We start from the raw sequence: 27,019 nt of genomic DNA, 5'->3' as shown, positions 1-27,019 counted from the left end.
AAAGTTGCAGTAAATATAATCTGATTAAAACATTATTTACTCTGTTTAAATTTGCTTGATATGAATTATGTCAGGAACTGAGTGTTTTCTATCAAAATATGCCTAGGCCCTTTTTGGATAAGGGAGACAGCTAATGAAATACATCATTTATTTTTTTTTTAAGATGCAAGGAACACATTTTTGTTCACAAGTCCAAAACAACAGAAAACACAAGGACCGTATGACATGTTCTGTATCGAGACTGTGTGGAAGTTGGGCCTTGCTGAGTTTGCGAAACAACAAGGCCAGGACTTGGAGCTGCTTCATTTTTAACCTTGCACCCTAGCCTCTCCAGTGCAGAGGCTGATCAGGACAAAGATCGCGGCCCTCTGGAGTCAGAGCCAAACTGGGGTTTCATCTTAATAAACAGAACCAAACTTTTTGAGTTTCACCTGTGAAAAAGGGAAAGGACTACATACAGTGCCTCAGTGGATGAGTGAGGTGTTTTGTGTTCCCTTTTGCAAACGTAGCTGGATATAAAGATAGCTTAGCTCAGCACATCTTTAAAGACTTTTCAGCGTAGGGTTTCCTCGGCTTGCCATAAACAGGGTGTTTGATTCACCATGGTAGGCTTCAGGGTTATCCGTGGCACAGCAGTAGTGTTGTGTCCAAGTTCACGCAGAGAAAAATTCACTAGCTCTGCAGAGCCCCAGCCAGTGGCCTAACCATGGATGTGCTCCAAGAGTAGAGGGGTAGATACACCTTGGAAATTAAAGTACCATACTACTTTGTCTAATAGAAGAGAGAGAGTGCTAGGAATAGAAAAGCAAATTTATTACCTTTGGTTGAGCTAATGCCATTGATTTCCTTCTTCCAGTTCCCCCAGAGTTTATAATACCATTGAGTGAGGTAACATGTGAGACAGGAGAGACCATCGTGCTTAGGTGTAAAGTCTGTGGTCGCCCCAAGGCTTCGGTTACTTGGAAAGGTCCTGATCATAATACACTGAGCAATGACGGTCATCACAGCATTTCGTACAGGTACAGTAGTTTGTGTAATGTTCTATAGGAACTGCTGAAACTGTTACATTTTCTATTTGCACCCTTGGTACAGGATAGCTTTTTGCTTTGAGGCATAAAGATCGGGTTGCCCTCAGACAGAAATATTTCGTAGCTGAGATTTTCTAGAAATGTATAACTTCTGTGTATGGCTGGGGTACCCAAATGTCATATTCGGTTGATTTTTAAAAAGAAAAGAAAATTCAGCTGCTATTTCTGATTAGCTATTGCAGAAGCCATTGTGGTTCTGTCACACTGACCTAGTGCTTGAACCAGAACGGTATGTTGTGACATGCCGTCCTGCCAATCCCTTATTTCCATTGGTAGCATACCATCATTTTTGAGGAAGGTGACTGCTTTCAGATCACACTACAGTATTTTGCAAAGAAAAGCCTCTGGTTCCTACTGACATGGCAATGTCACCATCTTCGTTGTTGAAGCATGGAAATGAAAATTTTTGTCTGGTTTTAGCTTTGCTGTAATAGAACGTAACAGACTAACTGGTAACTCAAACAGCTGAAGAATAAGAGAAATTGCTGTATTTTGGAATGTGAAACTGCATGTTAGAAAGGGTTTTTTTTCTGAAGAAGCATTCTTTTATATACGGAAAGTGTTGTTGAATGAGTAATTTCAGTCTGAAGAAATGTCTTATTTATGAATTAAGCTCTCAGTTCAGAATGAAGGGGTTTTTTCTGAAAACTTTCTCATTATTAGATAGAAGAGTATGTCATTTTCTTAGAGGTTGTGTGGTATAGTCCAACTTACCTGCAAACTTGATGGCATGTTATACTGTTCTTTTTTACCTCCTGCTGCTGCTGCTTTTTCCTTTTCACTGGGTATAATTTTTTTTTATGGGGAGACAGAGGCGTTGTGGCAGCTTTGCTACTGCATCCAGGACTGTTGTGAGATGAGTAAGAGTTAGAATCACTGGGTTTAATTCACTGTGATTCATTACTGTTACAGAATTATATCCAGTAAATCATGTTGGCTGTGGTTGACAGATTTTTAGAAATAATAATCATGAAGCATTCTTCGAGCTGGGGAGGGGGGTCATCTTCCTGTGTTCCTAAAATTTACATTCTTCTTTTTCCCTGAAATTAAGTCATGTGGTGAAGACCGTAGCAAATAATTTTTGGTTCCGTCAGTCAAATGACTTGCTGTTACTGGGATTTATCCAAAGGAAAGCAATAAGAATGATAGAAAATCTTGAAAACATGCCTTACTGTGAAAGAATAGCACAATGTTAGCATTGTTTTGAGCCTAGAAGTGAAAAGTGTAGGGAGGACTTGCCAAGTATTCACATTTGTAAGAGACTTTTGCAAATAAAATTATGTGCTGTTCATGTCCACAGCAGATAGTCAAAAAGTACTAGAAATGACTTGCGCAGAGAAAGATATAAGTAGACATTTAAAGACAAACCATCAGACAAAAAGAGTGGTTCAGCAGTGAGAAAGATTAAGGAAGAGTCTGCAGAATCTTTCTCTTGTGGTCTTACATAGCTTCTTGCTGTCTCTACCCCAGAGCAGAGGGAAAACTTAAGTCCGTTTTAGTTTCCTCCCACCCTCATTCTCCCAGATTCTGAGGTCTCCAAAGTTGTGGTGAGGTGTGTCTTTTGTATTGAAGGGGAAGCCCTCTCTTGCAATGGATGAATGCTTTGAAAGTACAAATGTTAGATCAGCTTCTGTATGCTGGGAGTCGGGGATGGACACTAACCTTTCAGGAAGAACAATGATGGATGGTTGTCTCGATACAGCTTCTCATAATTTGAAGGAAGTAGAGGAAGCATTTGATTTTTCAAACACACAGTGAGGATGTTCTTCTAATAGTCTCTAGGACATTCCAAGATACTTGATGGACACCAAGTGTTCTGGTAGATGCTTCTGAAATGGCAGGGATAGGGTTAGTAATGTTTGTCCAGAGAGAGAGAATAAGAAATATTAACAGTATCAATCTAACCTTGTCTGATTTCCACAGCTTAAGGTCTCTAAAGTGAATATAAAGTTAACAGATGCCATTGTGTTTCCCAGTGACTTAGGAGAGGCTTCACTGAAAATCATTGGTGTCACTGCAGAAGACGATGGTATCTATACATGTATAGCTGCAAACGATATGGGTTCGGTTTCATCTTCCGCCAGTCTACGAGTTTTAGGTAGGCCTGTCTCTTTGCTTTTTTTTTTTATTTAATTACATTCAAAGTGTCTGGCACCTGTAGTCCAGGAAAAAGAAAACCCATCTTTTGGGCATCCCTCTGTTAAAAGAGTATTATAATAAACCTTTTCACCTGTGATATATTACTTGTTTCAGCAGAAATAGATGTACTTTTAGGATGTAATTAATTAGAGGTTCATACAGACAAGATGCCTACATGGTACAGTCAACATGCATTCACCTTGTCTGTCAATACTAGTTCAAACATAATATGATAAAATCCTATTTTATCATCTACATTCTTAGTTTAGTCTCAATGAATGTTACTATGCTAACATGTATAATTTCCAAAGTGTACAGATAAGAAAACAGTAGCATTGCTCTGTATTTTAATACGCTCCTTTTGCTTGAATTGTAAAGCCACAATGTTTAGGAGAACATAGAACTATTTCTTGTCTTTGCATCACGGATCTACACTTAAATTACATTATTTCAGTGCCTGAAGTGAGGCGACCTGAATGTTTGTGAGAGAATGAAAAGGAAATCTGCAAAGATTAAAAATGCCTGTGTTTTGGAGGCAGACAGCGAAGGAAGAAAAAACATCTTTTACTTGATGTGTTTGATGGCATAGTGATAAGTTTTGGTGTGTGTTTGTATATTCAGTCATTCTTAAGTGTTCAGGATCCTCTGTTTTTAGAAATAGGGAAAACATGGGGATGCAGCAGGTTAGTAGGCTTTCTTACATGCAGTTTATAACAATTGATGCTATCTGCGTCCTTTAATCTGTTGAGAGGCCCATATATTTATCCATTGGTGAGAATTAACTAATGAATTTTAGATGGAATGGCTCTGTCTCAAACTGACTCATATAAAAGAAAATGAGATACGAAGTGCTGCATTCTGTCTTTGTACATCTGTCCCAGCTGATATGGGGACTTGTACAGTTGTCCCGAGCCTCTCCAAAATACGTTCTTTCTTCCCTTTTTTTCAAAAAAACTTTGCCATTTTTCTGGAATGTTGAAACCAAACTGTGAAAGATGTGTCACTTCCAAAACCTCATCTGAAATTTTGGGGGTTTATAATCAGTGCTGCCACTTTGAGCTCTGCCTGTTGGCAGCCACAGTTAAGTGCCTTGCTGCCAGCATATGGAGGTGGTGATTGTTCCCAACACTTTCTACTCACTGACCCAAGACAGTCCGTAGTTGAGCCCTAGGATGAGTGTGTTGCAATGTATAAAAGAGAGAGAAAATAAAATTTTTGTCTTTACACTAATGTTTCCTGAAAAATAGAGCGCTTTTTTCAGGTAGCTGCTACACTGTCTGATCACTTCCCCACCCCCCCCCCGCCCCCAGCAGCAGGTGTGTTGTTGATAATGAGACGTAATGTAAGATAGCTATTCTTTTTGCTGCTTCCTTCAACTTGCCAAGGTTACTTATTCCTGTACAGTTAGTTCCCACTGCACCTGAATTAGTTCCAGTGTAGAATTTGTTCTGCTGCACTGGCCAGACTGCTTTGGCGTGTAATCCAGTTTGTCTTCCTGCCACCCTGTGTCATACAGGGATTAACAGGACGGGGCGATTCCACTGATAGTATCTCAGCCAAGGAAACTTTCTAGTCAGGGGAGTAAAAAGCTCGTGATGGACAAGAATCAGTGTGAAACTGTGTGCTTTAAGGAACTAGTGTAATGAGTGTCCTTCCTACACCAGTACAGAAGCCCAAAACCATGATTTGGCCAGAATCAGAGTCACCAAAGTCTTGTAGACTAAACTACCATCTTTCAGCCACAGTCCTTGGTCTTACCTTGTCTAAAAGCAAGTGTTCAATTTTCAGTCAAAACTAAGGGAGAATTTGGTATGTCTTGGTTACTCTGCAACTAGACTCCAAAAGACAGGCAGCTGTATTTTGCTAGCCCTTCTACTCAGCCCTACCAATACTTTTACAAAGAAGTAGTCTTCATAAACCATCAATGAAGTAGTTGATTACAGGAATTCTTTTCTTTCTGAGCTGCAAGAGGATGGACAGTATGAGGCTGTGAGTTGCTTTTCAATATGGACACCCTCAGCTTCAAAAGAAAGATGATAGGGGCCAGTCTGAGGCAAATTCTTCCTCAAATCTATTCCCAAACTGAATATGAAGTCCAAATATTTCTCCTTCTGCAAACATCTGAAACAATACATTGGTTATAATGACAATAATTTAGTTCCAAAGAGTATCTGAGTATATTAAATTTTGGCCATACTGTCCTTCTCTTTTTTTGGTAGGTCCTGGAAGTGATGGGATCATGGTAATCTGGAAGGACAACTTTGATTCCCTCTACAGTGAAGTGGCTGAGCTTGGCAGGTGCGTTCTGTATGGTGATCTCCAAAGCTGTCTATGTCAAAATATTAACTTCTCTTTCAAAAAATTGAAATTCTCTTTGAAAAATACTTATCATATGAGCCTAAAAGGCTAGAATTACATTGGATTAAATAGAAATGAGGAAGCAAAAATTTTACCAGCACTAGATGGCACTGCATAAACAGAACGTGTTTAGGCTCAAGTGGTATCATAGATTAAGGGATTATTTTTTTAAGCATGCCTTACAGTGACTGACACTGCTTCTGTAATGAAGCTCTCCTAAACGTTTTTATTTAGGGTATGAAAATTAGACAGAAAAAGTCTGAAAATGGGCAAAATAAGTCACATAGAATATACATTTGTCCAACTTAAGGGTGACCTTTGAAAGCTGGATACTACTCTGACTTGAGTTCTCTGCAAATGCGATAAAACAGACCTCTCTCAGAAGATAATTATTTATACAGACACGTTTTGTACAAGATGCATGCTCTGAAAACTCTTGTTTATGTCCAGAAACTGCTCTGTGAGGGTAGCTTATTAGAGATGTAAAATCAGATCTCACTCAGGATATCCTTCAAGGTAAAAGTATGTCCTCAGTGCAACTCTGGGTTAATTCTTTTCTTTCAATATTGTATTCCAGGGGCAGATTTTCTGTCGTTAAGAAGTGTGACCAGAAGGGAACCAAGCGAGCAGTAGCCACTAAGTTTGTGAATAAGAAGTTGATGAAGCGAGACCAGGTTACCCATGAACTTGGAGTCATGCAGAATCTCCAGCATCCCCAGCTCATTGGCCTTCTTGATACCTTTGAGACCTCCACCAACTACATACTAGTGTTAGAAATGTGTGTGGACTCTAACATTACCTGTAAAATGTGATCTCTACAGCTGACTTTCTGGGGCATTTATAGTGGTTTTTGAATAAGGAACTTTAAAATTTCATAGAAGTTTGAAAACACCTAAGTAAAATATTGCAGTTTTCTAATGCTGTTATTAAAATGTTGAGTTTAATACTCAGAAGGAGACAAGTTGAGATATTAAACTGATATGTGGATGATTATCTTAGTCTGAAGGTCCAGGAATTATTTTATATCAAGTGGTTGCACAAGTGGTTCCACAACAATTAGGAATGTTGTGTAGCTTGATATCAGATCTCCTCTTCATACCCTAGTCCTCTGTCTCTTAGGTGCTGCAGGCTACAGTTATTCCTGTAGTCTATGGCCTGTTAGGTTTTTCTTTCAGTTCTGATATATGGATTAATCCAAAATGTAACCCTTCTAATTCCAATAGGGCTGACCAGGGTCGCCTTCTAGACTATGTTGTGCGATGGGGAAACCTCACAGAAGGGAAGATCAGACTCTACCTGGGAGAGATTCTGGAAGCCGTGCAGTATCTTCACAACTGCAGAATAGCACATTTGGACCTAAAGGTGAGGAGTGAATGGGATTCCTGGCGGTGTGTGGCGGTGTGCACCATTCCAGGCATAAAAACCTCCCTCTTCTAGGAAACTTGCAGCTGGGAACATAGAACTGTGAATTGCTTTGAGACTGTATGAAGGGTATGGGTTGGGGCTCTATCCCCAAATGCTTTAGATGACTCATAGCCAGTAAAGCAGAAACTCTGAATTCCTTGTGCTTTCTCCTTAAAGCTTGCTGGCCCTGTGTGGTCCTATGTGCTGGAAATAATTGCTGACAGGAACAGTTTTGTTTGATTTTTATTTATTTATTCATTTATTTATTTACTTTCTGAGAAACTCGCAGCAGAAATCCATTTCTTTCTCAAGAAGCGTAGAGTTTGTTGTGAAAGAGACTGCTTTTCCTCTGTTCCTGCAAATCTTTGCACTTTGAGGGCTGTGATATCTATGTGAATGGTACTTCTTTGGGCATCTGTTCTACCCTTTGAATTTTACTTGAGCTGCAAGGATTTGGTGCAGTCTAGTAGGAAAAGCTATATAAGAAGGTCTTAATGTGAATATTGATTAAAAACTTAGTCTTTACACTTCTTTTTTCTCCCCACCTGTATTTGAATAATAAGGGATTTTAGCATTGACAAGTCATCTCTGTAGGGAGGTTCTCTTTAGCCAGAAGGGGGTCACTGTGAGAAAAAGCAAAAAGAGCCAGCATCTTCCTTACTCAGACTTCTGTTTTCCGAGAAGAACCAGTCGGGTCTGCATACCATGGAGACCCAAAATTTAATTTTTTCTAGTGCTCTATGGAGTTCACCAGTACTTTTTCCAGTCTCAGGGTACATATGAATGAACTAATTAAAAACTAGTTGTAGGTAAGTCACTCTTATTTTGCTAAGATCACAGCTACAGCAGCAGTAGCTTCAGAAATAAAACCATAAAAATAATTCCACCTCCAGCTCACCAATAGTGGGGCAGTTCTGAAGCCATGTGCATCCAACAGGACCTGCTGCTGCCATAGTCTCATAAGAGTGTTTGACTTCCATCTGTACAGCTGTGTTACGTTAAAGAATCACCATGTAAAGCTGAATTCTGTTGTGAAAGCATCATGAAAATTCAGACAAGGTCTTCCAATCTTTAAATGCAAGGGTTTTGTTGTCTCTCTGTCATGAAGCAAATAGAGCAGTTGCTTTATTCACCCTCTATTTGTAATTGCCGTTCTTTAAGCTTAAGTTCCCAAACACAGGTTGCTGTGAAACTTTGTGGAGCTGCTGTTGTGAACATCTGCAGTATTATCCAGCAGAACTATATTTCCTGCAAATATTATAGTGCCAGCAGCTAAAACACATTCATTGCATACCGTGGTTGGCAAGAAGCTGCCTGCCGGTTGGTCTGGGGGAAGCCGTGGCAGGACCGCCTCGGAGCTCTGCAGAGCTGGCCTGCAGCCGTAATCCTTGCAGCGTGCAGCTGTTTGTTACCTTCTTGAGCCGACAGCACTGGCTGGGAAACAGTAATGTTGGAGCATTAAATGTGTGTTAGACTGACTTGAAAAAAAGATATTTTAACTTTTGCTTTTATGTTTTCTAGCCTGAAAATATTTTGGTGGACCAGAGTTCCACTAAGCCAACAATAAAACTGGCTGACTTTGGAGATGCAGTCCAGCTCAATACCACGTATTACATCCACCAGTTACTTGGAAACCCAGAGTTTGCAGCTCCTGAAATTATTCTTGGAAATCCTGTTTCCCTCACTTCAGATGTTTGGAGCATTGGAGTGCTCACATATGTCCTTCTTAGTGGCGTCTCTCCTTTCCTGGATGAAAGTGTAGAGGAAACTTGCCTGAATATTTGCCGCTTAGACTTTAGTTTCCCAGATGACTACTTCAAAGGAGTTAGCCAGAAGGCCAAAGATTTTGTATGCTTCCTACTTCAGGATGACCCAGCTAAGCGTCCCTCGGCTGCACTGGCCCTCCAGGAGCAATGGCTGCAGCTGGGGAATAGCAAAAGCGCTGACAGCATTGACATATCCAGACTGACTTCGTTCATTGAGCGGCGAAAACACCAGAATGATGTTCGACCCATCCGTAGCATTAAAAACTTCTTACAGAGCAGGCTCTTGCCAAGAGTTTGACCTTGCTTGAAGTTCTCTCTCATTCTCTTTCACCTGCCAATCAGACTGGAGATGGACTCCTCCTGCCAATCAGACTGGAGATAGACTCCTCCTGCCAATCAATCAGACTGGAGATAGACTCCTTCTGCCAATCAGCTGTTGACTTGAATTTTGAGGAAAGCAAACCCCGAGCCAACCAGCTGCTAGCGAATGTTCGTGTGCAAACGCATTCCAGGGCGACCCGCGCGGGGCTGCGCGGCGCGGGGGACTGGCGATGCAGACTTCACTGGGGTGGAGGACGATAGCACTGTACTCTGCAAAAAGCAGTCACGAGCGATACAGTAACAGTATTTTATTCAGGTTTCTGCAAAAAAAATTAAAAATAAAATAAAAATAGTTTTTTTAATAAACAAGAGTTGAATTTTGCAAGTGAACTTAACTACCGTTTTCAAGATTTATTCAAGGAAGAAATGCCTATGTTCAAAGCACTGGTGTTAAACAAAAATGAAATCATGCCTGGAGAAGACTCACCAAAATGGCTGCCCATTGATACGGCCTCCATTTATAACATCTGATTTTCACTTGGTCCTAGAGCTTTCCAGTTGCCTCGCCTGTATGTATCTCACGTAGCAGTGCACTGAGATCAGACTCTGCTTTTAAGTGCATCCAACCTCAAAGTTTTTGCATACAAATAGAATGAATCGTTTTGCTCTGATAAAATGTAGGCCTTACTTGTATATAGACTGTTACCTGCCTTCGGTCTGTAATTTTTTTTCCCCCTTCCCCTTATCCTTTTTTTCCCCCTCCTTCCTAAATGGTGGTATACCACTGTGCGGGTCTTCAGTTTGGGTCAGTACTCACTGTCCCCTTAGAAAAGGACTTCAGGTTGGTGCCCAGCTTGCCGACCCGATTGTCAAGCAGTATACAGCAGGATGAAATACTGTAAATGCACTCATTTGGGATTTTGTTTTCTTTCATATCATGTGCAATGTTGTGGCTTTAACATTTTATGCAACTATTTATGAGGACCTCTGTTGTAACTGTAATAAATATATAGAAAAAGCACATACTTAGTACGGCGAGCTTTATGGTTTTGTTTGTGTGTTTGGGGTTTCTGGGTGGGCAGGGGCGGGTGTGTTGTACCACACTGTCATTATTAGTTTAAGATGAGGGTTAGCATAGAATTTAGCCAAGACTAGTCAGTTTTAAGGATTGTTGGGGGGCGGGAGGGGAAAGAGAGAGAGATTCGTATCCCAAATCTCAACCTGGTTAAGAAGTAGGGTGACACTTTTTAAAATTTATTATTATATTCAAAATGCCAAAGTCTGACTTGCCCAAAATCAGTCTCAACACTTACTACTTTTTAGAATTTTCAGATCTGTGTTTACTTCTTTCTGTGAAATGAACAAATGAATTTTGTGCTCTTTGGTGAAGAATACATTCAGAAAGTAGTGGTCGGATGAGGAGAATCTGACACGTAATGTAATTGTCTTAGTAACTGTTTTTAAGGTTGAAGTAATATTAACGTGAGCTATTTAAAAAGACAGAGATGGTTTTCTGTGCATCATTGAGTTCATATGGGTGTGTTGTCATCTATGTTTGTGTGAAATGCCATGTTTAAAGAAATCAAGCCGATGTCCCACAATAGTTAGATATATGGGTCTTAAGCCATAACCTAGCTTGGGTTAGTTTTGAGCTTTGCGGCTTCCACTGTATTCTATTTATTCCTTTTTTGTTTTTTGGTTTTTTTTGTAAAGTTGTACAGAAACTTTTTAAAAGAAAACAACTGACTTCGAAACTGGATGTGTATTCGTACCAACCTCATATCATTATGTTTGTGTATTATTTTCCTTTATTGTTTTAGTTAAAGTTTTGCTTTATTTTGCATGTATATTTCTTTGTACAGTGACGTTACATGTTTACACAGTATGACGTGATGTAAATATTTTATTTTGCCATCAGTTATTTTGAAAAAAATTAAACATATTTGACATATTTGTCTGATCTCTTGCTTTAAGGATTTTGAAAGTTTAGGTTTGGTTATATTTTAATTGGGCTCTGTATTTAAAAAGAAAAAAAGTACCTTATTTTATTGCCGTAAAATTAATTTTAAATTGCAATGATGTATCTTTCTTTCATGCCTTACAAAATAATATTTGCCTTTGCTCTAAGTGTTGAGTGCTTTGTAGTGTCATGATTGCTTTTATATAAAACATGCATAACTCTCTAACTGTGGAAATTCATTATAGTCTTTATTAGCTAGTAAATTTTGACCAGCAGAGTTTTCTACCAGATGTTCCCAGTTAAAGACCAAAGGATCATATTTCAGTTTAATATTAAACTGGGGCACAGATTTCCCACATCTTTCAGGCATTCCAGATTCATTATGAAGAAAAGTTACTTTCAACCATAAAGGCTTGGGTTTTGCAGCTAAACTCTGTTCGCATCAGATGAGGGATGAAGCAGAAAACTTTTTCATTGTGTACATTTATCTCTCTCCCTTTTCTGCTATCATTAATCTGTTTGCAATTCAAAATGAAGTGGAAGGTCAGGGAACAATGCAGAGTGTTTATGCTTGTTGTTGCATTGTATACATCTTTTTTTTTCCACTTTTTTTTCTGCTACTACCTGTCAAGTGATGAAACAGTCCCTTTATTCCTCACAATTTACTACTGAGAGAGATGTTTTACATTGAGAGAGACAGGGAATATGCAGGAAGAATGTACTGCCAAGAATGAGCCACTGGAAGCTTTTTCCATGACAGGGAAATAGATGGCAACATGCACCATGGAAGAGTTTGTATCCATGAGTTCTCTAAAATACTTCTTCTTGACTGAAGATACACTAAGCTGGGGAGAAGTTACCCAAATGCTATACAGAGAAATAATGCACTTGTAGGTGTTTAAAGTAGCAGAGATACGTTCTTCCACTCGTACTTAAACAAGAGTGCACTGTTTCTGGCCCTCTTCGCGAGCCCTGTTACTTGGCTAAGCTAACTTCTTGGGAAAGCTAACGTCTTTTGACAGAGTGGAGTTTTGCACTAAAACCTGCTGTTCGGTTTGAGAGCTTCCAGCTGAAGAAAGCTTGAATGATGGGCTCCTCAATTTGGGTATCTCTTCAAATGCTTTGAAGAGATAATGTATGTGTAAGGTCCTTCTGTTTTGCTAAATTGTGTAGTCAGGGCTGCAGATGCCGCTTGGGCTCAGTCGGGTGCAGTGCTTCTTGACTGTCCTGCACCCAGCAAACCAGCACGGCAGGCTGACAGGGAGTGGAAACCAAAAACGTGGGTGAGAGCAGCTGGTGTGAGGTTTCTGATGCAGGAACGTTGTAGAACGTAGGGAGCGGCAGTCAATGTCATAGCTGAAAGGGGGAACAATGGCCAGGGAGGTTCAAGAGAAGCATGCTTCTAAATGTTTCTTTTCTATAACATGCCCCAATCACTTCTTACTGGTAGTTTAGGAAGAAAAGAGGTTGCCAGACTTTAGTCAGTGCACGTGTGTCAGTATTTCTCAAGGGGGGGTTGGGAGTGCGGAATTTCTCCATTGCACATTTGAAGAACACAGCTTAACTTGAAAAGCATTGTGTAACTGCTAAGCAGAAAGCCTGGCTAGATAATATTTCCATGGCCAGGGAAGCAACCTACATTGTCTTCCTTACGTGTTAGGCCTCTGCCTGTGCTTGTGAGGAGCAGGACGGGAGAGCCTGGTTTTCTCTTGTGTGAGTATAGAGGTCACTTAACTATAAGTCATCCTCATTCTCAGATGGGACTATTAATGTGTTGATGAATAGAATTAAAAATAACTGGCTTTTTTCTTTCTCAAAGTCCAAAAGTGTTTTCAGGCCAGGGCACAATAGAGAGCTTCCAGAATGACACAGTAAAAGCATCTGGCTTCCTGAAAAGATTTCGGTACCTGTGCAAGCCTGACTGGTAGTAGAAGATGCCTGAAAATGTAATGGGATGTTCTTTGCATGTAACGTACTGCATGATACCGTCAGGAAACATTAAAACCCCACTGCTGAGGGTGTCAGTGTGGGACCACATCAAAAAGAGAGACTGGTGAGTGAGAAATGAATGTAACCAAGGGGAAAACCAGTGGCTGACTTGAGGTTAAGCCCCATGGTTCCCAAAATCTTAAGAGAAATTAAGACAGGAATATATATAACCAGCGGCTGCAGGTAGTTAAACCTCTGAGTAGCTGGTATTGGTGAAGTATTTGGACAGCCAGTCTTTGCTGCAAACAGCAGTGTATTTGTGTGCTAGGGATTAGTGCAGGGAGCGTTACCATGTCTGCTCCAGTCTGGAAGATGAGCTAAGCTTTATATACCCTTCCCATGTGTACTTAGACTCGGTGTGGTTGTGTTACTGATTTCTCTGCTGTAGGGATTCAGCTGCATGTGGAGGTAGGTAGAACCAGGTAAGACTGAGTTTCTGTATTTGTTTAAATCAGCTCCAGGTATTGCGGTGTTTTTGTCAGAACGGCTGCTGTATCCGTCAGGCAAACAACTTTGAAATTTTTTTCTGAAATTAAATCGTGATGGAGATTATATTAGAGAGTAACAGATAGGTTTTGCATCTGTAGAGGTGGTACTTCGAGTACTTTTTGCATGTTCACTTCTGCCCAAGCAGTCAAGACAAAAGGCTTCTTTTGTGTGCACTATAATGCAAGAGCATGATGATCTCTCATCACTGCAAAGAAGCTGATGCCCACTGTTCTCTCTCCTTCCTGGCAAGCAAAGACACATACCCAGCACCTCAGGCTTCACATGCCTGGCGGTCGCCCCAGCATTTCCCAAGTAAATGCACTCAGTGGTCCTCTGTTCCGTGTCGTAACACCGAGCATCAGTACAAGAATGAGATCTCCCATTTCACTGACGTGCTGCAGGGACTAAGAGCCTGATGTCTAAGGACAGGAGAATATGCTTCTCTCATGATGTCTTAGTCCTCAAAACAGGAACACTTCTCATCTCCCCTAATTCGCTCCCCTTAGCCCTACCCAAAAAGCTTCAGGGGAATGGGAGTGGAGGGGCAGTTGGAGTTACCGAGGGGGGCAGTCTGATCTCCTCCTGTTCCCCTAGGAATGTCAGAAGAGCCAGCACCAAGCCTGCTAATAATAAACTCCCATCAGTCAATCTATGCCTTCCAATAAAAGAAGCCATTATGAACCTTAGTATGAGAGAAGAGCACCAAGTTCCCAGTTTTCCCCACTGGTTGTAGGTTAAAATGATGAAACATGCTCGAGATACATCTGAGGTTTAATACATGAACTCTTTGAGCTATCTTCAGGAAAGATGATGTTTGCGATGTTTTCATTGTCTAATTGTTGAGAGCAGTAATCTGAAAGCTGCTTTTTTTAGTGAGTTTTCTTCTTAACACATACATTCTCCGCTTGACTGCTGAAGGGATTGTCATCCTTGTTGTTTGAGGAAATGTGTAGATGACATACTCAGGACTGCATCAGTTGGAGCGGATGAAGCTTCAGATTCTGTCATTATGCCTGTGGTAAGGTATTGGTTCTCATTGCTCCAAATTTCAGGGTTTGTGAAGGAAAATATCTTCCCTCCAAAGAGGATGAATATGTTGAACTACAGAAAGGATGAAACCTCAACACCAAAGCAACACTTTAATCTCTGCAAACTGAATTTCCAGCCCTCCAAAGACATTCCATCCATTACCACCCCCCATGTATTCTCCTGTGCCATACCAAATGGTTTTCCTGACCAAATGATGGCTTTGCATTTCATGGAAGAAAAGTCCATTGAGGATTACTTAATACCTAATTATTGTTCTAGAGTGGCAGTAAACCATGGATATCCATAACTTTGTGTAGCAACAGGTTATGCAGTTGAACTCCATGCTGTGTGAAGAACCCACTGACATATTCCTTTGATGTCTCCAAAGCTTTGTTTTGGAAAAGACAGCAGTTCATCTCCCCAACTTTTGTGTCCTACCTTTCCTTTTAGTCTTCTACCTTACTTTTCATTTGGTCTGTTTACCAGGCTAAAGAGTACTGCTCTGTTTATTCCTCAGGTATGTATCATCTTAATTGCCTTTCTCTGAACCTTCCCTACTTCCAAGCTGTATATTTTCTGCGATGGGAGGGGGCGAAGCTCACACAATATTCGGGATACAGGTGCATCATGAGTTACACAGCTGCAAAATGGCACTTTGTTCTCTATTCCTTTTCTAAAAATTCCAGGTGTTCACCTTGCTTTGACTTCTTTTGAGCTGATACTTCCTGGAATATTAAATCCTGAGATCGTGTTCCCAAGTTGAGCAGCAATGGTCAGTTTAGAGCCCATGATGTTACGTGTAAAACTTGGATCCCCATTTCAGCATATCCCCCATGAATGTTAATTTTCTCTCGTTGAACTTTCTCAGCTGCTTTATTTCCCAGATGAAGCTGAGGTATTACGACTGCCTTGGGGAGAGATTGTTCTGATGGAACTGAGCATGGAGATCTCTAAACAAATAGAAGCTGACTACTGCTGACCTTCATTTTACTACTCAGTCAGCCTGGCTCCCCTGACTTTTTCAAGAACTCCTTTTCCAGGAGTTTTCTTGCCAGCTTCTGGAGCCATCAAACTCATTTCCTCTCATCCTGAGGGAGGAAATTGTAACCTGCCTTGGACTTGATTAAGCTGAAACTCATCGCTTTCAAATTAAATTTCTAATACTGATTTTAGTGAGGCTAGCACCCTCACTTCAGCAAAAGGATTTACTTGGGTCCGAAGCAGGAGGCTTGTTTCCGCACTGAAATCACGCAGCAGGAGTATCTCCAAAGATTACTTGCAGAAATTTCACATTAAGCTTCCTGAAGGCTCACCTGGCAGTAGTAAGCACCAGAAATTCACTTAGCACACCAACTCAGTCTCTGCGAGGGCTCACTATCCCAAGGGTTGCTCCCAAATACTGAGGAAGAGCTGGCAGCAGCTGAAGGTTTGCCCTGTTGTACCGTTGGGAATCTGCCTAATCGCTGCTGGTCAAATAGCAGTTTACATCATGTATTTTGCCTGTGTGTTGCTGAAGACCATGTGATCCCTTGAGATGGACGGTTCTTCAAGCTCTCAGACTTTCCCTTCAGTGATGCCAAGATCCACTGAGTATTTGCAGAATGATGTCATTTAATTTGCCATCTCTCAAGACCGATGGCGAGAGTACTTCCTTCTTTGGTGATGGAGCGCTCTCCTGGGACTTGGAGGGTTCTGGACTCTTTGATTACCAGGAAACTCAAAGCTGGGAATCTGTGCTAGCCCCAGTTACAGGAGTTGATGCATCCATTGGTTTGTTCTGGTTTTGTTCTGTTGTTGGGAGTGTTAGATGCTAGTGGACAGTCCTGGCTGGTTGACACTGATGGAAAAAGAATGTTATGATATATCGTGAGGTATTAAAGGGAGGCTTTTAGGATGGGGTGTCCTGGGGGTAACTTGGTTGCCACCAAAAAGTCCCTGAACATCAAAATTACTCACGGCTCTTAGAGTTTGATGGAGGCCTATACCCGTTTCTTCCAAGGATCTTCCACAAAGTAAGGCAGGGTGTAAATCTGGTGATGATTGCTGCTTTTACGCTGGTTACTGGCTGTGGATAACAGCTGGGAATCTTCCGTCGCTTTTCAGACCTGCTTGCAAAGAATGTAAAGCATGCTGTTATACTCCATCCCACAGCTTGGGTGTTGAGTGGTTCTCAAGTCTAAAGTGAGTTGAGTATTTGTCTTTATTTGTCTTTTTGGATTAAGTACTAATTTTTCTAAGTGGACCTGATTTTTCACTTAATGTTTAGCCATCCGTTTCCTTTTCAAGATCTCCACCTGCTTAATAGTCTGTTACTTTTTAAAATGGAAATATGATATTCTCTATTTGATGAAGTATGGCTATACCATGAATATTTGATACATGATAAGTATAAGGTTGCAATAGGGGTCTGCATCTCTACTGGGGAAGTCATCTGCTTGCTATAAGAGGCTCTCTGTTTTCTCTTATCCCACTCTAGGGAATTTTTAGGTATGAAAATCCTAGCTGAATTCCTATTACACTGGTGGTCATTATATGGATGAGGCAATCATCTGAGCTCGTAACAGCTTCACCTTTTGGCAAACTTTTTTTCTTCCAGGAGCATAAGAGAGATTCAGGTCTAATAACTGTTCCTTCTAATGTTCTTTTCTTCCATGTAATTTATTGGGGGTTTTTAAGAGCTTATGCTGGGCCAGTAGCTGTGTGTTGTTTCTGCCAGGAGTCAAGAAATTAACGGCATTGTTTTCTTTTCCATCTAGCACATTTCTGTGGTCAAGGGGTTGCTTCATAACTCACACAAAACTTCAGCTTTGGCCTTTGTTCTGCAGAAAATCACACCTTTCAGGGTAATCTTCGTACATGGTGGTTGCCAAAACTAAATGATCTGATGGTGTGACCCTTGGGGAAGTAGTCTCGCTGGTTAGCTGGCAGTTTCATGACTTGCAGCAAGACTGTCAAGGTAGATCCACTACCTTTGCCGAGAGCATTCTTCACTGCAACTCAGGCAACAGCAGTGAAAAATGCCCTTATCCTTTTAATTTGCAAAGTCATTGTTGGGGAGTTTCATTTGCACAAAGGCACTACACTGCTCCTCACTTTCCATGTATGATGCTTCTGTTGCTGCTCAGTGAAGTCTGAGATACACATTCAGTTACTCTGTGAATGTGTATGGTGTTGCCTGGATTTATCGCAGTGTGGGGCATGTATGCAAGCACTCACAGGAGAAAAGAAAACTGGTCATTCACTTGCATGCTTTAAAATATGTTCTCCATATGTTGCTCTTTCTCCAGCTACCTTACTTCTGATGGATCATCAGATGTGAGGAAATGAAAGATATGATGTCTGCACTGATAAATTATATTGGCACACAGGGATAATGTTGTGCTGTAAGAAAGGGTGGCAGCTGCAGTGGAGTGCATGCACGCTGCAAATACTGCAAAAAGATGTACATATGTGGAAAAGTGTATAGATTCCTTCAAGGTATGTTGACTGCACATACAATTCTTGGTGGTTCTTTTTTCTGAATTCAGGGTTTGCAAACCAAAGTCAGGCATAAAATTATATTTGCCCTTCCTTTGCGTTCTCTGTAAGTAGAAATATAGCAGCGATGAAGACACACATAGGTGATTATTTATATGCACAAAGAAAGGAAGCCTAGTTTCCTAGGGCTTTGCCTCAGAGTTGAATTATGTGGTAGTTCATAGGAAAGAAATTAAAGCTTTTCCCAAATCTGAGTTACTCATGACATGATACCAGCATGAGCTTGTTCTGCCTAATGTATTGGAGAAGCCAAGGGTGCTACATCCACTTCAAGACAGTCAACAATTCAAAAAGTACTCAGGGAGGCCAAGACAGATGGAGACTGGGGAGAAATAAGACTATGGAGAGAAAGAAGTGAAAGATGGCAGGCAAGCACAGAAAGGAGGTGACTGCACGTGCGTGTCTTACTAGGATGCCAATGAGAAGTTAGCCTCCTTAGGAGTAGGCATGGACAACGCTGGACTTCAGCTGTGCATCTGATTCCTGCCACCGCCTCAGAGTCTGGCCGAGGGAAGAATGGTGCACCTACCAAAACCATGGCATGGCTGCCTATGCATGTCCTGCTCTTTGGTATGGAACTTTACAACAAATACCTAATTTACTTAATGTCTTCTTCTCCACGCTGATACATTGCTATTTGCTATCTCTTTGTACTGGCTGTAAGCTGTCTGTTACTAGGTCATGACTGGCTTTAGGGAGTGCACTGTCATCCAGCAGTTCAGCCATGAGAAATACATTGCAGCCAATTTTCAACATCTTTGGAGCAGGATGGGAGAAACGCTGAAGAGAATGGTAACCCCTGGAGATGGGAAAGAGGAGGATTGAATTGGCAACATGTTCAAAAATGCAAAATAGTAATCAAGATTTTTACTCTAAAAAGTATTTCCAGTAATTTCTGATAAGCTAATGGGTCTAGTGGAGGCAAGATAGGAGTACGCTGAGAATAGATGGCATCCCTTCAAAATAACTCCCTGTGCAAGTTCAAAGCATTCCCCTAGAAGTGTCTGCTGCTTGTCTTGGAAGCTAATATCCCAAAGAGACCACAGAGATAAAGTTCAGAGAGGAAAATATCTTTATTTGGTATTTAATAAAGATATTATAAGTATCTTTGAGTAAGAATGTTCTGGGATAGTCAGTACATGGCCGATAGGAGAATGATTCCTTTTCATCCTCCGAATGATTTATGGATGGGTAAGGATGGCATTTGTTTGTGAAAGTGAACATCTGTTTCTGTTTGCATGCTGTGACTTTTCCAGTTGTGCGTGGTTAGGTAAGTAGTGCAAGTACTTGATTAAAGTTGAATCTTCCTCTTGAGTCTGTAATGTTTGCTTTGACAAATAATCAAGAAACATATTTTTCTCCGTTAGTCAACTGCAAGAGTTGAGAGGGGTAACCTTTTACAAGGCCTAAACACCATCTGTCGGTTTTAAAAAAATAAGGAGGAAATGGGAACACTCTTTGCCATTAGTTCAGATGTGAACTGTTTCTGTGCTTAAGTGCTCCTCAGAAACTCTTTATCTGCTTTACAAATCTATTCCCAGATAACCCAAGTATTTTTTTCTAGCAATCTTGCTTTTCTACTTTTTAATTTCTGTCACGCACCAGACCCTGTATTAGCAAGCAACTATTGTGATAATCTATTTATATTTGAAGTGGCTTTTTTTTAAAAAAAAAGAAATACTGAAACCACATGCACATGCTGTGGAACTAATAGCGTGAAAGCAGCAGCCGATGTTTTAAAGGGTTTTTTTTTCAGAGCCTTGGTATTACAGTCCTATGTAATGCAGGGTTTTATTTTCCATGGTTAAGTTTCCTTGATGTCAAACATTGACTTTTTGCCCAAGTCAGGCAGAGAAGTATCAACTTCTACCATGTTACTTGAGCTTCCCCCTCTGTTGTATTTTAGAGGTGCAAGGGAAAAGCTTTCCAGTTGGATGAAGGGGTATTAGATGAAGAATACACCTCTGTGTAAATGTTGGAGGTGGTCTATAACAAAGTAGTATAAGGCTGGGTTTTCTTAAGTATCAACAGCTGTTGTATTTCTCTTTTATGCTGTGGTGCTCTCATGGAGCATCTGCCACCCTGCCTTATTGCAGCTATTTATTGTCATCAAGACTTTTTTTTTTTTTTTTTTAACATTTCGGAGTTTCTCCAGCCACTGGAAGTCAAAATTATGTTATTTCATTTTAGAGACGTGTTACACTGAAAGGCGTTACCTTCAGCAGGGATTGCTGTTCTAATCTTTCTGCTGGAGGACGCAATCCCCAGAGCTCTCTTTGTACTGCTCTGAGGGGGCTCTGCTATAGCTGGGGTCTCAAAATGTCTACTTGCATTTCTCCAGGTTCTTCCCTTCGGTGCATACTCAGGGCTTTCCTACGCCACTCCATGAGAGAGGAGGTGAAAGGGCTCTTTGCTCATTATGGAACAGTTAAATAGGTCTTTCCTAGCTGCTCTTGGCATGGGGGGTGTAGAAACACTTGTGTCAGGGAAAAAAAGAAGAGGCACAAATGGCAAATCATGAGAGCTGTGTGGGACTTCGTGCTCTTCTGCTGACTGCCTATCCTCCGTTACGGTGATGGACATTAGACTGGCAGGAAGGATGTACGCGCCGCAAGGACACAGCTTCATGTCCAAAGTATCCTGTCCTAGAAACAAAGTGCTCAGGTGCTGAGAGCAGTTTTGTTGGGATGAATCTCTACACATAGAGACCCAGCACTTAAACAAGTTAGGTATAAAAATTTGTACGTACTAATGTTGTTGCCTTACAGTGTTTTAAAGCACACTGCATGTCCTGGTCTCCTTTTGAGGCAACCGAGCAGGCATTACATCCTAAATCTGTCATTGCGATGGGCATATCTCAGCTTCCCATTTCTAGCGAGACAGCTGGCTCCACACCGTGGAGCTCCTATATAAAAAGCCAAAACTGCTTCAACTGTTCGCGTTGGTGGTGTTTGGCTTAGCAAGTCTATCACAGCAGTTAGGCAGTGGAGGGAGGACGGTAGCAGAGGTCTCTACGTAGGTTGGACTGTGAAATCCTGTCCTTGGTTCTGATGAGGAAAACAGGAGGTCTGGCAGCTGGCTACTGTGTGTTTGCCATTCCCTCAGCCACACTTAGGCTGCTTTTTTTGCAATGTTTCAATTACTTTCATAAACAAGAGAAATCTAATGTTACATGGGGGGGGGGGAGTTTTCCAAAACTGTAGGTCCATGTACAGAGACTGAGGGTGTTCATTTTGCAAAACCTACTACCATCTGCAGCCTTAACTTTGGCTTTTTAGGCCTCCTACTAGTTTGACTATACAAATGTCTCAGCTTCTGTTGAGTTGCTCATTTGCAGCTGACATATTGCCACTTAAAAGTAGTGGCTCATTTCTGGCTGAGCTCCATGTTGGACTTTATAACAGCTCTCTGTATTTGTTTATGGAGCGCAAATTATTTTACTATTGGGTGTAGCTCTTTATGAAGTCTGTCTCTTGGAAATATTGCCAGTGGAAGGAAGTAGAACTATATGATATTTACTTTACCATGATGCTGTTGTCGTCATACTGTTTGACTCATACTAGTACATTTTTTGTTAGACTAACACTTGAAGGTCAGTGGAGGAAGGACTGTTCCTACCTTTGCTTGGAAAAAAACAAATGTAGCAAAGCATAAAGAATCGTCAGCTTGGTTTTTTTCACTTGTAATACACAATTGATGGCAGAATAGAGCTGTGCATTTGACAGTTATGTTAGACCTAATTAAAAAAACTTAAAAAAAAAAAAAGAAAATCCAGCAACATTATGCTTGTATGACCTGCAGAAAAGTGCTCCAGCACCTTCTGGAATAACTTACAGTAGATGGAGAAAGAGGCAGAATACCTTCATCTGACTCAACTTTTTGAAATGTCCTGAAGGTGGGGCATTTGGGGGACATGAGACACTTGTTAGTAGAAAAAGACCCCAAGAGCAAGGCTCTTCAATGCCTTAGAGCTGAGGATCTATATTTAACAGCAGCAATGGTTGTACATTCTGTTCCTCATTGGTTTCCTGCTGTGCCTCCAGCGTGTCAGATTTCTTCCCTCACAAAAATGGAAGTTTAGATGGTCTCCCTTTCATTTCTCCTCCCAGACAATTTGTCATGTATTTATGCTCTCAGTGCTAAAACAAGTTTATTAACATATGTAGAAACCATTTGAGCTTTTCAAACAAAACCTGTGACATAAGGAGCCAATTATGTAATTGTATAGTTAATGATCCTTTTAAATGTAAAACTCCCCATAAAAATTTGGTGGCAGCTTCGAGTATCTTCAAACTGTCATCCTGAAGTGCTACAGAAAGTAGCATTATTCTGATGCAATGTAAATCCAGATTGTTCAGAGGATATGATTAAATCTAGAAGTAATTTTGAGGAAACAAGGCAGAATCCAAGACACAGTCCTCCTTCTCCCAAACTGAGGCAGCAGACTTCTGCTTTGTTTTTCTGGTGCTACTCAAAATCCACACCTTCCTTGTGGAACAATGGATGTGAGAAGCTGAAACAAAGCACCAGCTCCTGACTCCTGTAACTTGTAGTGATCGTGCTTGGAGTCCAACCTGCTGGGGATGGATCAGACCTTCTGACTTATGCTGCACAGGCTGCTTCGTGCATCCCCACGGGTGGGATCGCTGCACGCCTGACACGCTGAGGGAACAACAGTTCTTGCAGGGCCATGGGGTGTCCAGAAATCCTATAAACATCCAAAGCCAAATTTCACCGAGACAAAATTTCTGTGGTGGAAAGTGGGTTCAGGGAAATGTGCATATATGTATATATTTGAGGAGAAGCCATATGGGAACAGCCAGGAAATCTCATTTTTACATTCTCAACACGGGCTATTTTTTTAAGAAAACGTATGTCATTTACTTGCCGGAAAGTAGAAATCCTAATACTTGCAGTCTAAATAGTAGAATGTCGAAAGGGGTAAGAGCCATAAAAAAACTACAGAAAAAGAAATCATTGAATCCTTCGTGAGGAAGGTGCTGACATTCCTTGCAAGTAGGAGAATTCTGTCTTTATTGTCACTCACTGCAAAAGGAGATGAGAGTGCTGCTTGTCATCACAGCGGGGGCTGTATATTCAGCTGAAGAGACTCCATCACCATGGTAATTTCAGCATCTCTCAGTTTTAATCATCAAGCTTTGCTTTACAGATGGAGAAAGCTTCTTATTTCCTTTCCCCTTTTATAACAGGTGGTAAAAGTATTTGCTGAAGATGTGTAAGAATTTGGCAACTGCAAAAATAGGCTTTCATACTCTCAATTCCTGTCCCATACCCTAATTAAAAGAAATTAATGTCATCCTTCCTTCTGTGTTGTGAAATGTATAGACAAGTATAGCATATATTAGCTTAGCAGTAGGTTGTTTTGACCTACTAAATGGAGAAGCACGTAATTTCAGCTGTCAGCATGGATGGTGATTCTGTTGGGAGATGGAGAGCAGAAAATGGCAAATAGAACCAGGATGTTTACCTTTGCAATTCAGAATAAGCAAATTATCAGTTGCACAAAGCATCTTTCAGAAAGGAACATCTTCTGTTACTGTTTCTATTAATCTAAAAGTCATTTAGATCAATAAGCTGCATTATGAAGGAGGGCATGTAGATGCTCAAGCCCTTGTCTCTCTGTGACTTTTCCATCAGCACTGTTGCTCCTCTCGGTACGGGCTACTCCTTTCCCTTAGTGGCCTCGATTTTTATATCTGTCTCATTTTCCTGCTTGTTGCTAAGTCTCCCTTTGAGGGAATTTTGTTCTTTTCACTAATGGCATTTGATGTTTTGGGTTGGGCTGACTCCTTCCTCCGAAAAGAATGAGCTCCTTTCTTCCCCTTAGTGATCCTGTTCTGCTGTTTCAGAACAAAACAAGCCATCACTGAGGACTGCTGCGGTTCTTCGCGGAGGTGGCAGAAAGTGGCTCGCTCCTCCTACTTCAGCAGAGAAGACCAGGGAAGGGGGTGCTCTGATCTGTAGCCTCAGTGAGTCACTCAAAGCACCCAGGTCTTAAAATGCTTGCTTTCATTTGCTGCTATGCACTTTTGAGAGCAAAACATAAGTATTTAGTCACTGTTGCAAAGCCAGGCACTGACACTGGAACAAAAAAAAGAAAAAAAAAAAGGCAAGTGCCTTCGAGTAGGCCATGTCTTGTTTCTTCTGGCAGTAACATCTTACAGCCTGAAGGAGAAACAGCTGAATTCTGAGTCTTTGCATGTTGATTTCTAAAGAAAAAGAAGCCATAATATGGATAATATGGGCTCTTATTCCAAGTATAACCTATCTATCTGATTTACAAAGAATTTTCCAAAAGCAAGGCCTGTCACAGATTTTGTAGCAGGGATTCCTTTTCCCAACACTGTTGCTCTCCTGTGCCCAAGACCAGGCACTAGCCAGCAACTCTGTACTAACAACTTGCTTGATGCTTCCAAAATCCTAATCTGTCCAGAAAGTAGATTATATTGTTACTAGTCCCCTTATTAATCTTCAGAAGGAAAAGGATAACCTGTTGACCCACTAAGCAAGCCCTTGTACACCTGCATAGGGCAGCCTCTCCTGCCCTGAACTTACGCAGCTACAGCAGAAAGTTGCCCACAAAAAAGGATGATTGTTCTTAAAAGAGTGATTTTCTTCCAGGTAACAGATAAGAGGGTAGGACAACTTGTTACAGCAGAACAAACGTGACTACATGCAAGCAGAGGTTGGGGATATTTGTCTCTGTAACCTTAGTCTGCTTCTGATAGAAAGGGAGAAAGCAGAAAGAAAGAAGTTGGCTCTAGAGCTCAGTAACTGAGATGAAACTGCCTGCAACTCCGGGACAAACACAAGCAGTCATCATATCTCTAAAGCATTCGTGCTTAAAGCTTTCAGATAGCTGGATGATGTTGCGCCACGTCATGTTTGGGTTTCCCAACTGCTGTTGAAGACCAAGAGCTCTCCTATCACTGGTGAGCAGGGAAATACGCGTGTTGAGCTGTGGTGAAGTCAAACGCAGACCTCATTTTCTACATCTCACAGAACCACAAGGGAATGTCACGGGTAGGAGAGGCCGTCTGATAACACCCGCCACAGAAGCCTGGGGGCGGACAAAGGAAATTTCCTTGTCAGCTTGTGAATGTGATAAAGACTGCAAATAGGCAGGCATGCAAACACGAGCTGCTTGGTAAAACACAGCTATTCTTAGTTTGTGGACTGTATCAGCCCAGGTGGTCACTGCTTCTAGCACATCAAACTCATCATCTTCCATTTTAGGCTTGTCTTTCTCTTCTCCCCGTGACCTTGCATAAACCTCTTAGTTGTTTCTAATTAAAAAAAAAAGGCACGGGGGGTGTTTGGGGGGGGGAATTTATCTTGTATTTTTTGTAATTTAGTCCCGTTCCAAAGCTCAGCTGAGGCTTTCCTGCAAGGAAGGGGTACAGAAGGTCCTGGTCTGTCCTCTTCTCCCTCTTGGAGCCCTTTTTTGCCCGTCGCTTGATCCTGTTGGAGAAAAGACGACTTCTTTTTCCAAAACTCCTCCAAGTTCCTAGATCCCTGCCACACAGAGTGTTCAGATATCCCAGCATTTTTGCCATGCCCTAAAGATGCTCACAGGGCTATGGAAGAAATGCAGAGCTCAGGCAAATGTTCATGCCCCAGCACAGCAGGAAAGTGAGGTAATCCATGGTTTTCCTGCTTGGATAAAGCCTAAAGAGTTATTAAAGGGTTATCCAGGTGAACCAGCTATGCTTGGTTGGGAAATACGGTACATGGGTTAAAGAATGTGGAAACTGCAAGAGGATGAGTAGGCAGTGCGAAACATCCAGAACTGCTTCTGGCTAGAGCAAACCAACCTACCAGACAAAAATGGATTAAGAAGTACAATAGAGGAGTTTAAGATGATGAAAGGGAGTTCAATGCAGTGAAGCCAGTTAATTTTCACTGTATAATTTAAACTAACCAGCTTGCTTCTTTGCTTTATTAAAAAAAACCCAACCCTGTGCTGAGCAAGTAAAGCAAAAGAGGGCATGTGCGGTGTTTCCTTCTCTCCTACTAATTTTCTTTCCAAATCTCCCCTTGGAGATGCACTGCTCCTGTAGCCAGCCCACAGTTTTTCCTTCTCAGAACTATCTTGTTCTGCTAACGGAAACTGACCACAGACAAGAAAAATACATGCATTATACATATAAATGTGTGCATGTATATATATATATATGTGTGTGTATATACACACACACTGTCTTTAAGTGTTCACTTGCTGCCTTTGGATGCTCACTAGCATGGAGTGTGAATAGCATGAGAGTGTTCAAAGGCAGCAAACTCTTTATTGTTCCTCTCCTACTTCCTCCACAGTAATGGTGAAATAAGAAGTGTTTGCAGGCTTGCAGTCATGGGGCCCAAGCCTCAGACCGGAGCAGGGAGAGCAGATTTCACCTTCAGCTCCTGAGAAGCCAACAAACAGAAAGAATAATGTAACATAAGTAACGGTTATCCCCCCCAACCCCACCTTTCCAAATTTCCTTTTTTTTTTTTTTAGCAAATGCTTGCAATCTAAGGGTGATAACGGAAAAATAGCGTTTTAAAACTAATTTAACAAAAATACTGTAATAAAAGCTGTAGGAAGGGAAATCGGCATTCCAGTGCAAGGGAAAATGTGAGTCAGTAACCGTACGAGTTCCAGCAATTTTTTTTTAAATCCATCTGTAACATGGAGCAACAGTCACCAGAAGAGGAATCTGGCAAGGCAAATGGTTGCCTCCACGTCTGAAACAAGAATTTGTGGGTATTTTCAGAGCAGGAGCCTGGATTTAGTGAACTCGTAAGCTATGGTATTGGGCTATATCTTCCAACAGTGTCATTAAGAAGCAATTGGTAGCCTTAGACTGTAGAGAAACCACTGGTCTCATTTAACTTAAAGCGATGAGTAAGGAGGTGCAAGGAAAGGATCTCTCAAAGGA

At 41.2% G+C, this 27,019-nt stretch overlaps 1 protein-coding gene across 4 annotated transcripts in view; it reads left to right on the top strand.

Annotated features, from left to right (window-relative positions):
- The window catches only part of TRIO (trio Rho guanine nucleotide exchange factor), a 256,719-nt gene extending 245,692 nt beyond the window's left edge, over nt 1–11,027 (top strand). For all 4 annotated transcript variants that reach the window (XM_075052205.1, XM_075052204.1, XM_075052206.1 and 1 more), the window contains 6 exons: nt 857–1,019; nt 3,065–3,186; nt 5,447–5,525; nt 6,163–6,363; nt 6,809–6,947; nt 8,511–11,027. In XM_075052205.1, coding sequence (XP_074908306.1) covers nt 857–1,019; nt 3,065–3,186; nt 5,447–5,525; nt 6,163–6,363; nt 6,809–6,947; nt 8,511–9,053 — 1,247 coding nt within the window. In that variant the 3' untranslated portion in view covers nt 9,054–11,027. The remainder of the gene's footprint in view (nt 1–856; nt 1,020–3,064; nt 3,187–5,446; nt 5,526–6,162; nt 6,364–6,808; nt 6,948–8,510) is intronic.
- The last annotated feature ends 15,992 nt before the right edge of the window (nt 11,028–27,019 follow it).

The sequence above is a fragment of the Buteo buteo genome, chromosome 20 (genome assembly GCF_964188355.1).
Source record: "Buteo buteo chromosome 20, bButBut1.hap1.1, whole genome shotgun sequence".
NCBI lineage: Eukaryota > Metazoa > Chordata > Aves > Accipitriformes > Accipitridae > Buteo > Buteo buteo.
This window is presented reverse-complemented; position numbering and strand designations above follow the sequence as displayed.